Below are 13,400 nucleotides of genomic sequence, written 5' to 3'. Positions count from 1 at the left end.
TGGTTGCGGAGTCTTGGAAGCAGAATGTGGACAGCAACTGCCCTATTTTCGCTGTCATGATGAAACTTAAACGTCTTCGTGGTAATATGAAGATTTGGAATAAAAATGTGTTTCGACAGGTGGACAGCATGATTACGGAAGCTAATGCGGAGTTGTTAGATGTTCAGGGTCAGATTGCGTCGCAAGGTTACACTGAGGAGCTTTTTGACGCAGAAGTGACTATTCAAGCTAAAGTTAATACGTCCCTCGCCAGACAGAATAGTTTGCTACAGTAGAAAAGTAGAGTGACTTGGTTGCATGATGGTGATAGAAATACTGCCTTCTTCCACAGTATGTTGAGATACAAGAGAAAACTTCATGTGGTTTCTCACCTTAATATTGGGGGTAATGTGGTTTATGATCAGGTCACGATCAGTCAGCACATTGTGCAATACTTTTCCAATCTTTTTGAAGAGGATAATCATGCTGATGTTGACATTGTGGAGATTGAGGCGAATATTGATTCTGTTATTGATGATTATCATAATGCCCTCCTCACAAAAATCCCGGATGAGGATGAGATCACAGCGACTATTTTTGGTATGGATGCCTCTAGTTCGCCTGGTCCTGACGGCTTCTCTGGAAAGTTCTTTCATCACTGTTGGGGGATTATCAAGGAGGATATCTTTAGGGCGGTTCGCACCTTTTTTCAGAAATCTTACTTACCAAATGGTTGTAATTCAAGCCGTTTGGTTCTGCTCCCCAAGAAAGATGAAGTCCAATCGGTCACGGATCTTAGACCAATTGTGCTCTCTAACTTCTTCTATAAAATTATTCCCAAGATCCTTGCCACGCGATTGAGTGTTGTGTCTGCCAGATATGTGACAGCTAATCAGTTTGGCTTCATTAGTGGTCGTTCGATTCATGATTGCATTATGCTCGGTTCGGAGGGGATGAATTGCATGCGGCGCACCGGGGGTGGCATTAATATGGCATGTAAAATTGACATCACTAAAGCTTTCGATACTCTTCGTTGGGATTTTCTTCTCAAAGTGTTGAGAGTGGGAGGCTATGACAGTAAGTTTGTGAGATGGATTGAAATCATTCTTCGTTCGGCACGTCTCTCTATTTTATATAACAGCAGCTCTCATGGCTATTTTGCTTGCTCCCGGGGTGTTAGGCAAGGTGATCCTCTGTCGCCTATCTTGTTTGGTATTGCTGAAGATGTTCTGAGTTCTCTTTTTCACAATTGTGTTGCTTCCGGTCATCTTGTTCCCATGAGTATGAGACGTGGAAGTCTATTTCCTACGCATATTTTATATGCGGACGACATTCTTGTGTTTTGTAAGGCGACGGTGGATAATGCTGCTACAATCAGGAACATCTTGCATTTTTACGGTTCGATCTCTGGTCAAAATTATAGTCCAGCTAAGTCCAATATCTTCTTTTCTGATAAGGTCTCTCAATCTTTGAGACGGGCCATTGAACATCACCTGGATTTTCGGATGGGGGCTCTGCCTTTTCAGTACCTAGGTGTTCCTCTTTTTGTGGGGTGAACTCGAGCTTCTTTTTTGCGTCCGATTCATGACAAGATTGTGAATAAATTTTCCAGATGGCGTGGGAAGCATTTATCGATGGCGGGTCGGATATGTCTTGTTAAATCTGTTATTCAGAGTTCTCTAACTCACTCGATGATGATTTACAGGTGGCCTCGCTCTCTGTTGAAGGAGTTAGATGCACATTGTCGCAACTTTATCTGGACTGGGAATGCTCAGAAGAAGCCCAACTGCACGGTGGCTTGGGCTAGAATTTGTGCTATCAAAGAGGAAGGTGGGTAGGATGTTAGATCCTTCTCTATGATAAATCGTTGCTTTCTCATGAAACGGGCTTGGAAAGTTATTTGTGGTACGGATTTTGATTATGACATCATGCGTGACAGGTATCTCACGCCGTTCGGTCAGACTAAAGCGGTATCTGCCCCTTCTTCGATCTGGATGAGTCTCCGCAGCGAAATTCCTCAATTAATCAGTGATACTTATTGTAGTGTCGGTAATGGCCAATTGGTTAACTTCTGGACAGATGATTGGCTGGGTTTTCTGATGGCTGATAAATGTGGTGTGCCTCACTTCATGCGAGATTTTCTTACTCAGTCGGTTGCTGAGTACTTTTATGATGGTATCTGGCATTTTACTCAAAGTTTTGCGGATACCTTCCCTGAGATTGTTTGTAAGATCCTTCTTGCTCCGGTTGGTGATGATTCTGATATTCGATATTGGAAGCCGTCTCTTCATGGGAATGTTACTTCGGCCTTCGCTTTTTCTCATCACTGTCACAGATTTCCTAAAGTCAAATGGGGGACTTGGCTTTGGGAGAAGCATATTCCGGTACGTCATTCTCTGGTTAGTTGGCGGATCCTTCATGGCAGAATGCCAACTTTTGACAGGCTTATTCAGCATGGTTTGATTATGCCTAATCGTTGCATTTTTTGTATGGCTGAGGGGGAGTCCATGGATCATATTTTTTGGCAGTGCTCGAAGGTGCGCCCTCTTTGGCACAAGTTTTTGGATTGGTTTCAGCAGGCTCATATGTTGGATGCTTCGGACCTTCACAGTTTCTTTGTTCACACTTGAAATCAGAAGATGAGTTCTCAGATTGCTTGCTTATGGAAAGCAGGAATCATTACTTTGATTTGGAGTTTATGGAGTCAACGGAACAGATGCATTTTTGAGGATGAGAGCTTTGCCCCTATGCGTATCCTGCAGGTGGTCAAGGTAGATTTTTTGGATATGGAGAATAATTTCACTAAATTAGGTTCAATGCAAAATTCTTTTGATGATCTTTTGGTGGTTAAAAAGATTGGGGTCAGACCGCGGGCGTCTCCTCCTCCGGACTTTATCAATGTTTATTGGTGGCCTCCCGTCAATAATTGGATTAAGGTTAATACCGACGGCTCGGCGCTTGGTGCTCCTGGCAAGATCGGTGCCGGAGGTGTCTTCAGAGATAAGTTCAGTTGGGTTAGGGGTTGCTTTCATGTGAAAGGAGGCATCGGTTTTGCGTTAGAAGCTGAACTTCTTGCTGTGATTACGGCAATTCAGATTGCTCATGCAAGACACTGGCGTCAACTTTGGATTGAGTCTGACTCAACCTATATCGTGCATCTCCTGCATGAGAGATCAACCTCGGTTCCGTGGCGCTTTGCGGCTGTTTGGAAAAAGATTCTTTTGCTCCTAAAGGATTTCCAAATTCAAATTTCTCATATCTATCGCGAGGGGAATAAAGTGGCTGATATTTTAGCCGCAGATGAGCGACATGAGGGCTGGTGGCCTCATGAGATTGAGGTGATTCATGATGCTGTTAGACTGGATATTTCTTGTCATAGTCATATTCGGATCGCAGGTTAGCTGGAAGTTTTTTGTTTGGATGGCGATCGTGGGAGTTTTGGAGGGGCTGCATTGATGAGCTGCGCTGTGGCTTTGGTTTGTAGAGTTGCTTTTGGCGTGGTCGTTGCTTGTTGGGCAGATCGCGCAATCGGAGTTTTCACAGCGTTTTAGTTTCCGGCGACGGCCTCACTCCGGCCGAAACTATTCATTTTATTTCTTCGGTTTTTGTTTGGGTGGTAATCTCGGCGACGGAATATAACCGGCCGAGGTTTTACCTTTTGTCTTCTTTGTTCGAGCTAACGGCGACGGAGTCTCACCGGCCGTATAGCTTTCCTTTCTGGGCTACTTGGCGACGGCGTATCACCGGCCAGTTGCCTCGGTTTGGTCTTTTTGGCGGGGTGAGAGCCGGGTTGGTTTGGGGACGATGGTTAGGCCGGAGTTCCGGAAAATTAACCCTCCGCTCTCGCCCCCCTTCTTTTCGTTTTTTTAGACGGATACTCTTTTTCCTTTCTACGGTTTTTCCCTATGGGTTTTCCCTATGGGTTTTCCGTAGAAAGGTTTTAATGAGGCTCGGCCCTTAGTCTGCTTCTCCTGTGCTTTCAAGGGTTTCTTGGGTTTTTTTTCTTTTCCTTTTTTAATAAAATCGCATTTTAATTAGATAAAGGAACAGAGGAAGTAGAAGCTCTAGAAGTACTTAAAAGTTCTTCATATCTAATTTAAGACGAAACCTTCTAGACTTGAACTTGATTTCAACATCACCATCAACATACTGAACGATGCTTTCAAATTCTCTTTTTTCCTCTTTATATATATATAGGGTTAGGTTCAATGAAAAAGGCCTAAATGTAAGAAAGAAGAGAGAAGTACTCTCATCCGTTGATCTTCTCAAATCTAACGGACATGATTTATCGACACCATGTTCAACGGATTTTTTCATTGAACATTCATGAACATATACAATATTGGGGGGTTCTGGGTTTCGACCCCGATATGTTCAACGAAAAAATCCGTTGAACCTAGCGTGAATAAATCATGTCCGTTAGATTAGAAAAGATTAACGGGTGAGATTACTTCTCTCTTCTTTCTTACATTTAGGCCTTCTTCATTGAACCCTGGCCTATATATATATATATATAGGGGCGCGCTCCAGTGAGACCCCATAATTTTCGTGAAACACTAGGACAATGAATAAGACATATAATACTAATGAACAAAACGTATATCTAATGAACAAGATGTATATACTGATGAAAAATAAAATTTAAAAAATTCGTAATGAATAAGACATATATACTGATGAACAGGGCCGTATATACTGATGAACAATGCAGTATATGCTGATGAATAACAAAATTTAAAATATTCTGCTCCCTCCAGGATTCGAACCCTGCGAAAAAAAATCACCCTCCAGATACAATATCAGCCATAGGATTGATAAAATAAACGCACCAGACCGTGCCCTAGATCTCACTAAAATTATGGGGTCTCATTGGAGCGGCCCCCTATATATATATATATATATATATATATATATATATATATATGAAGTAAAGATTTATTAAAGAAAAGGAAAACCAAAGACAGAAACACCCTTGAGAGCACAGAGAAGCAAACTAAGGGCCGAGCCTCGTTAAACCCGCTTTGAGCAAACTAAGGGCACATATATATATATATATATAGGGTAGGGTTAATATAAAAACCCCTCTTAAGATGAAAACTAGGAACCAATTTAAAGCCATTGATTTAAATAAAATAGAGGGCTGAGATTAAACTACAGATGCACAATTTTGATTGCATAGATGCACAATTTCAATTGCATAGATGCACAATTTCGATTTGCTTGAGTATTTTGCATTGTTGGTTTCAATTGCATAAATTGCATATTTTTTAAGTGCACAGTAAAATATACTAGATGCACAGTTTCTTTTGTTGACTAAATCCTAACCATTAGATCTAATATTTAAAAGGTCAAGATTAGGTTCCTAGTTCTCATTTTAACAGAGGTTTTTATTAGAACCTCTTTATATATATATATATATATATAGGGTCGCATTCAATGGAGACCATTTCTTATATAGAGAATGAAGACCAAATCAAGGCCATTCATCTCAATCCAATCAATGATCCAGATTATTTCATGATTTGATTTTTCATGTAATTAAATAATGGTTAATTATATTTATTTAATCCAGAAAGGGCAAAAACGTCCACTCAAATCTACTGAAATATGGGATCCCATTGAACAAATCCCGAAAATTCATCTTTTTCCATTCTGGGACCTAATCCGTCAATGAACATAATAGATGAACATTAGTATGTTCATTGTTTTCCTACGAACATTTCGACGAACATCAGTATGTTCATTGGTTTTTCTACGAACATATCGACGAATATCAGTATGTTCATTGATTTTTCTACGAACATATCGACGAACATCAGTATGTTCATTGGTTTTCTACGAACATATTAACGAACATCAGAATGTTCATTGATATTTTCTACGAACACTTCATTGACGATATGCAGATCTGCAAATCCGGCGACGGCGCGGCACGGCGGTCGCCACCACGAGCGTTCTACCATTGTCGTCTTCATCGGCTTCACCCTGACGACGCCGGGGCAGCACAACCTCGAGAATCCTCCGCCTGCGACGCCGACGGAGCAGCAGAAGGAGGAGGAGATGGAGGCGATAGGGGAGGAAGGCGGTGGAAGGGAGAATGGAGGGGATGGCAGCGGAGCAGAAGCGGCGGAGCAGCAGAGATGGGAGGCGGCGGAGCAACAGGGGATTGGGGGAGGCGGCGGGAGAGGGGGGAGAGTGATTGAGAGAGAGAGCGTGAATGAGAGAGAGTGAGTGAGATTAGGATTAAATAGAAAATGACATGCTTAACCTTTTGATTATAAAATAAATTAAAATTAATAAATTTAATCAATTAAATTACCACCATTAGATTAAGTTAGATCAAGGAATCAGATTTGTCTTCATTCTCTATATAAGGGAGTGGTCTCCATTGAACTCTCCCCTATATATATATATATATATATATAGGCCAAGGTTCAATGAATAAGGCCTAAATGTAAGAAAGAAGAGAGAAGTAATCTCATCCGTTGATCTTATCTAATCTAACGAACATGATTTATTCACGCCATGTTCAACGGATTTTTTTGTTGAACATATGGGGGGTCGAAACCCAAAATCCCCAAAAATATTGTATATGTTCACGAATGTTCAACAAAAAAATTCGTTGAACATGGCGTGAATAAATCATGTTCGTTAGATTAGATAAGATCAACGGATGAGATTACTTCTCTCTTCTTTCTTACATTTAGGCCTTTTTCATTGAACCTAACCCTATATATATATATATATATAGGGTTCAATTCTAGGGAGAAGTTGTAAATGAGATTAATGAACTTTTCAATTAATTCTTTGAACTTTTCAATATAAATGACGAACTCACAAATCTATTTAATTTGTTAAAAAAGATGCTACAACCAAGAATTGAACACCAGATCAACCACGAGTTCATAAGAATTTACAGTAAAGTTCATCAAATATATAGCGTGAATAAATCATGTCTGTTAGATTAAAATAATATCAACGGATGAGATTACTTCTCTATTCTTTCTTACATTTAGGCCTTCTTCATTGAATCTTAGCCTATATATATATATATATATATATATATATATAGGAATGAGATCATATAGATCCCAATGCTTATAATAGATCCCTAGATCCAAATCTTGACCACACATTTATGACATGTGGCGCATCAAGATGGTGACACGTGGCAAGGATTCCAAGGCAAAATCTAGAGGGGTAAAATTGGAATGTAATTTTCGGATTTAATAATTAAAAAATATATATATTTTTTTAGATTTTCTCAAAATAGATATATTTTAGATGCATACAGTTTCACACAAAGATGCATAAAGTTTTCACATGAAATGCATAACTTTGAACAGAAAAATGCATTTAATTTTTCCAGTTTTGGTATTTTCACCACCCCACCCCATACCACCCCCCAATCCAGCCCACACCACCCCCCAACCCTCCCTATTACCACCCCCCAAAAATAGGCATGTTTCACATGCATATAAAATCAAACAAAAATGCATAAAGTTTTCACATAAAATGCATTAAACTATACAAAAAATGCATTTCATTTTAATAAATCTGGTAGTTTCGCCACCCCACCCCAGCCCCTGCCCCCTGCCTCCCCACCCCACCCACCCCCCCCCCACCCCCACCCCCCCCAAAATTTTTTTTTTTTTTTTTTCAAAAACTGATTTTCTAATTGCTGGCCCACCCCCACCCCCACCCCCCACCGACCCACCCCCCCACCCCCCACCCCCCCCCCCAAAATTTTTTTTTTTTTTTTTCAAAAACTGATTTTCTAATTGCTGGCCCACCCCCACCCCCCACCGACCCACCCCCACCCCCACCCCCCCACCCCCCCACCCCCCCCAAATTTTTTTTTATTTTTTTATTTTTTTAAAAACTGATTTTCAAAAAAAAAAAAATTTTTTTTTGGGGGGGGTGGGGGGTGGGTGGGTGGGGGGGGTGGGGGGTGGGTGGGTGGGGTTCTGGGGTGGGGTGGGGTTCTGGGGTGTGGGGGGTGGGGTTGGGGTGGGGTGAAATCTTATGCATATTTATATGAAACTTTATGCATTTTTATATGAAAGTTCATGCATTCTCGTATGAAACTTTATGCGTCTAAAATATACCTATTTTGAGAAAATATAATTTTTTTTTTTTTGAATTTCGAAAATTACATTCCAATTTTACCCCTCTCCAGATTTTGCCTTGAAATGCCTTGCCACGTGTCACCATCTTGATGCGCCACATGTCATAAATGTGTGGTCTAGATTTGGATCTACGGATCTATTATAAGCATAGGGATCCACCGGAACCCAACCCTATATATATATATATATATATATATATATATATATATATATATATATGGGAGGAGAATAAATATTTGGTTGGTAAAGATTAGCAGTTGATTTTGGAGGAGAATAAATATTTAGGCTTAGAGTATTTGTTCTAAATTTAATTAAGTCCTAAACTTTTGATTAGTTATTTGTTTGGGCCTTTTGATTCGAATTTGGCAGCCCAATTTTTGGAGTGGGCGGCTGATTGGTGATTAGGGGATTAATTCCCTTGTTTTGGAGAATTCCCCCAGCAGCCAACTTTATATATATATATATATATATATATAGGTGTTTAGTTTAGTTTTTTTTTAGGAAGTAGAGCTGCTAGTTAGTTTAGTTAGGTGTTTAGTTTTATTTCTAATTATCTCTAGTGCTACACGTTTATTTGCTTTTAGATTAGGTGTTTAATTTTTCTTGCTTTTGGACTTTTGCTTGGAACTTGATGGCTGGATTATTGAAGTAACAACAGACGGTTTCTTTTTAATTTCAAGTGGTGATTTATTTTTATTGCAATTTATTTTATTGTTTTATGTTTGCTTTTATTTATTTGATTGTTGCTAGTTTAATTATGAATAGCTAATTTTTTTTAATTCGGCGAGAATAATGAAGTATTGATTTAATAATTTGTGAGACCTAATTGAGCATAAAATTGGTTCCTATTGATTTCGATTTATTCCTAGGGTTTAAAGATAATTCTGTTTTTTTTTTGATCGGACAAAGTAATGTTAGATGTTAACAATTAGTACCCCAAACACTCCAAGAAATCACCAAGCCTACCCTTATCTCTCCAATCACCAAATTCTGATTTTATTTAAGTCTGATCAACTTAGGTTTAATTGGATTACAGTCAATTAGCACCTCCAATCCGTAATTGTTGGAATATGGCTGATTAGTGATAAAGCTACCATGTTCGTAGTAGGAATAAATTGGTAGATGAATTATTACTAGCGTATCTAGGATAATTTATCTAAATTGGGCTCCTTCATCTTAATGCTACTCCGTATTAGAATATTAAATCTAGGTCTGGCGTCTCCAGCTAGGTTATATTTTAATAAGGGAAATAAGTAGGTCTGGCGTCTCCAGCTGTTTATCGATACAGTAAGTAGGAATTGGGGTACGTCCATTGCGTTTCACGGTATCCTATAATTGGTTGGTTGATAGGGATTAATTAATCATTCGCTCAAATTGCAATCTCAAATTCCCCGGCAACGGCGCCAATTTGGTGGACGTCATATTCCACCAAATAATTCCTGCAATCTTACCAAGAATTAAATGAGTATAGTAACAAGCAGGGTCGAACCACAGAGAACGGGTAATTGCAATCAAATTCCTAAAGATCTAATTTTTGGTGTAGCCACCACGCCTTAAGGTGATAGAAAAATTAATTTACTAAGAAAATAAATAAATCAGCGAAAATCACACTAGAAATAAATCAAAGAAAAGGTAACTCGACTCGAATAAATCCATATTAATTTAATGACTCTGATCATCGACGCAAAGATTAATTAATCCCTATCAACCAACCAGTTATAGGATACCGTGAAACGCAACGGACGTACCTCAATTCCTACTTACTGTATCGATAAACAGCTGGAGACGCCAGACCTGCTTATTTCCCTTATTAAAATATAACCTAGCTGGAGACGCCAGACATAGATTTAATATTCTAATAGCATTAAGAGGAAGGAACCTAATTTAGACCAATTATCCTAGATACGCTAGTAATAATTAATCCACCAATTTATTCCTACTACGAACACGGTAGCTTTATCACTAATCAGCCCTATTCCAACAATTACGGATTGGAGGTGCAAATTGACTGTAATCCAATTAAACCTAAGTTGATCAGGATTAAATAAAATCAGAATTGTCTTTACACACAAGGAATAAATCGAAATTAATAGGAATCAATTATATGCCCAATTAAGTCTCACAGGTTATTAAATCAATACTTCATTATGCTCGCCGAATTAAAGATTTAGCTACTCATAATTAAACTAAGAACAATCAAATAAATAAAAGTAAGTATGAAACAGGAAATAAATTGCAACTGAAATTAAAATAAATCACCACCCAGAAGAAATCGAAGGAATCGTCTACTGGTACTTTAATAATTCCCCACGCCAAGTTCCAAGCAAAAGCCAACAAAATCAAGGTAATTCTAAGCTAAATGAAACGTGTGCTACTTGATGATTCCCAATTAAAAACCTAACTAACACCAAAAGTATTAAAAACGTGTAGTGCTTAAAAGGAATAAAAACAAATCCTAACTTTTAACTCTACTAAACTTGCGGCTCCCCTCAAAACTAAATTAATCCTCTAATATTTATAATACTCCCTATTTGGCGGCTGAGTGGAGCACAAGGTCAAGGGATTTAATCCCTCAAATAATCGTCTCTTAGCCCACTAAATGGGCTTAATCGGCCAACACCACAAAGGCCCAAAAATAAATAAAAACAAGAGTTTAAGGCTTAACTAAATATAAAATAAATAATTCCAAGCCCAGCTCTAATTATCTCTTCAAAATCATGCCAACTTCATCAAAATTCTCGACTTTCATCATCTCCCGGCATCTGCCATCTTCATTCTCCATCCACGCAATTCATGCGCCAAAACACCAACGACTTGGGTAATATCAAATAAAATCACACGATAAATAACTCAAATTTAGACAACTAAATCACACACATCAGGTGTATATATATGGGTGGACTAAAATAATAACACTTTTAAATGTATAAAATAGGAACAAATCTTGTCTATTAGATCTTGATTGATCTTGTGGCTTGAAATTTGCCTAATCGGAACATATTTCGTAATAAAAGAATTTCAGATTCATGCATAGAATATAATTCGTAACGAAAGTACTTTCAGTTCGTAATAAGAAATATGTATGAATTGCAAGGGAAATAGTTATGAATTTTGGATCTCCATATAATTTGATCTGGGCCATTAATTCACTATGATCTAATGGACATTGATAGAACATCCCACCCTCCAATATAAAGTCGATGATCGGAAAGGAAACATGTTATGGTGAAATCGCGGAGAATAAGAGAACTCCACTGAGAACAATTCTTCACAGCCAAATTCCAAATATTTTTTATATTCCAACCAAGTTTATTAGTATGAAAGAGATAATCGGATTACAATGACTGAACTGGTATTTATAGACATTACAAAGGTAAGCGTACAATGACATTTTTGCTCTTCACACGCACTCTTCATGCACGGACGCCCCTCCGGTGTCATTATCACGTCGATCGTCCTTTTCTAACTACTTTGCAACTTTTCTACCTCTGTTTAGAAGGTTGTTAGGTGATCTACGCAGGTGTATCCAAGATGGACTGCGCAGGCTTTTGAGGCCAAGACATGCTCCCTTTCGCGATCTTACACATACACAACTTAGTAGTTTGAGCTGATGAAGCTCCCCGATCTGCGCAGATGTATCCCTAAGTGGTAAAATTTTGCGCAGGCTTATGCAGTAATAATCACTGATGGAGCTGTGCAGGCCATGTGGAATTTCATGCTTTCTCAGCTGCGTCGGTGCTTTGAGTTCCCCTGGTTGTCCCAGGTCTTCATTCAAGCCTACATTATTTAGTTTCTCTCCACGTATATAATAATAAATAATAAATATTATGCATGAATAATCATTGGCCCAAGAGTCCTGCGCTGAAGAGGATCTTATCCCTCATCAGACATGATTTGCTCGTATTTTATACACTTAAAAATGTTTTCATGGTAGCCCACCCCTATATATATATATATATGTGTGTGTGGAAGGCTTACCGTGAAAACACTTCTTAAAATAAAAATAAAAACATTTTTCAATGTACGAATTTTATTGTCACACCCCAATTCTTGAAAGAATAAACTAAAATCGAGGTGCGACTAAAATCATAGAAATGAACAAGGAAAAAACCTTGTGAAATTCAGATAATAGGATAAAAGGTTGGGCAACGCCCTTTGAATGAAGAAAGATAGAAATCAAGTGGTACTAATCAATCAACAACATTCGAAACTTCAGGATCACAAGTTTGGTTTCATGCTTCTGATAACCAACATTAAATATCATAGAACTAGAAGTTGAGAGTCTACACTCGATAAGAAACATAATTCAGAATTTAACATAAAGGTTTTAAGATAGAGAAACATAAGACAAATAAGAGCTAATGCAACAGCGGAAGACAAAATACGGAGTTGAACCCTAGCCTCAGCTCTGCCCCGTCAGCACCGACCAATCAACCTGAAAACATTTGAAAGTAATTTTGGGCTAAGTACTAATGTACTTAGTGGGCTAGCATTTTATAAACATTTCATAATCATAAGAGCAGTTTATCCAATTATACTTGACATGACTTAGAAGGTTTTAAATTGAAATAACTTCTAAGCATGTTAAAACATTTTATTATATTGCGCGCAATTGTCACACTCCCTTTCCGTTACTCGCTGTGATCCCGGACCTTTTAGCCACCGACGGATCCATTACTCCTGCTTACTTGAACTGAGTGCGTAACCCAGCCAAGTTCCCATTTGGGACCCAATGCTCCGGAACACATCCCATCGAGCACCCTTATAACGCCTCATACATGATTAGTGCCCGATGGAGATCAACCCACCAGGTCAGCTAATATGTGTACACAATTCTCAAATAACGTGTTAGGTCAAGAGATGTTAGGTCCGGGGGGTCTCGAATAGGTGTATGGGGGGGGGGGAATACACCTATAGGCTATTTTTACAACAATCTACCGACCTCAATCAGAGGGATCTCAGTCAAAGATTAAAGCGAAACTTTGCATGCAAACAAGACACCTGTTTTACCGAAATTAGTTTTGACCAACAGGGTTGACGACTGATACCAAAAAGGTCGAACTCATTTGCCATGAGATCGGAGAAAAGCTTGTTTGTCGGGAGCTGACTGAATCCTGGCTTATGCTGATGAGCGACTGAGTAGATCTGCCATTCTCCACGTGGCAGTGCTCGAAGAATCTTCAGGTTGATTTCTCGTTGAGTGTATTTGTCTTTGGAAATGGATTGAACTTCATTTAATATAAGATTGAATCTTTGTTCCATTTCCTCGACAGATTCATTCTTGAGCATGAG

General features: G+C 38.8%; 1 protein-coding gene across 1 annotated transcript; it reads left to right on the top strand.

Moving 5' to 3' along the window:
• The first annotated feature begins 332 nt into the window (after positions 1-332).
• Positions 333-11,898, top strand: LOC130990904 (uncharacterized). The gene is made up of 7 exons (XM_057915132.1): positions 333-1,531; positions 1,685-1,813; positions 1,919-2,363; positions 2,742-3,317; positions 3,359-3,375; positions 5,886-6,174; positions 11,773-11,898. Exons 1-7 carry the CDS (start codon positions 333-335, stop codon positions 11,896-11,898), a joined length of 2,781 nt encoding a protein of 926 aa, XP_057771115.1.
• Positions 11,899-13,400: the final 1,502 nt, after the last annotated feature.

This window comes from Salvia miltiorrhiza, chromosome 6 (genome assembly GCF_028751815.1).
Source record: "Salvia miltiorrhiza cultivar Shanhuang (shh) chromosome 6, IMPLAD_Smil_shh, whole genome shotgun sequence".
In the NCBI taxonomy this organism is placed as follows: Eukaryota; Viridiplantae; Streptophyta; class Magnoliopsida; order Lamiales; family Lamiaceae; genus Salvia; species Salvia miltiorrhiza.
The sequence above is the reverse complement of the archived record's forward strand: the minus strand, read 5'-3'. Positions and strand labels throughout refer to the sequence as shown.

Excerpts from the sequence above, each read along its gene's own strand:
- LOC130990904 (XM_057915132.1), top strand. The coding sequence starts at position 333 with ATGTTGAGATACAAGAGAAAACTTCATGTGGTTTCTCACCTTAATATT. Across the intron at positions 1,814-1,918 it reads GCTATCAAAGAGGAAGGTGG|GTATCTCACGCCGTTCGGTC; the intron begins GTAGGATGTTAG and ends CATGCGTGACAG. Across the intron at positions 2,364-2,741 it reads TTTGGGAGAAGCATATTCCG|GTGGTCAAGGTAGATTTTTT; the intron begins GTACGTCATTCT and ends CGTATCCTGCAG.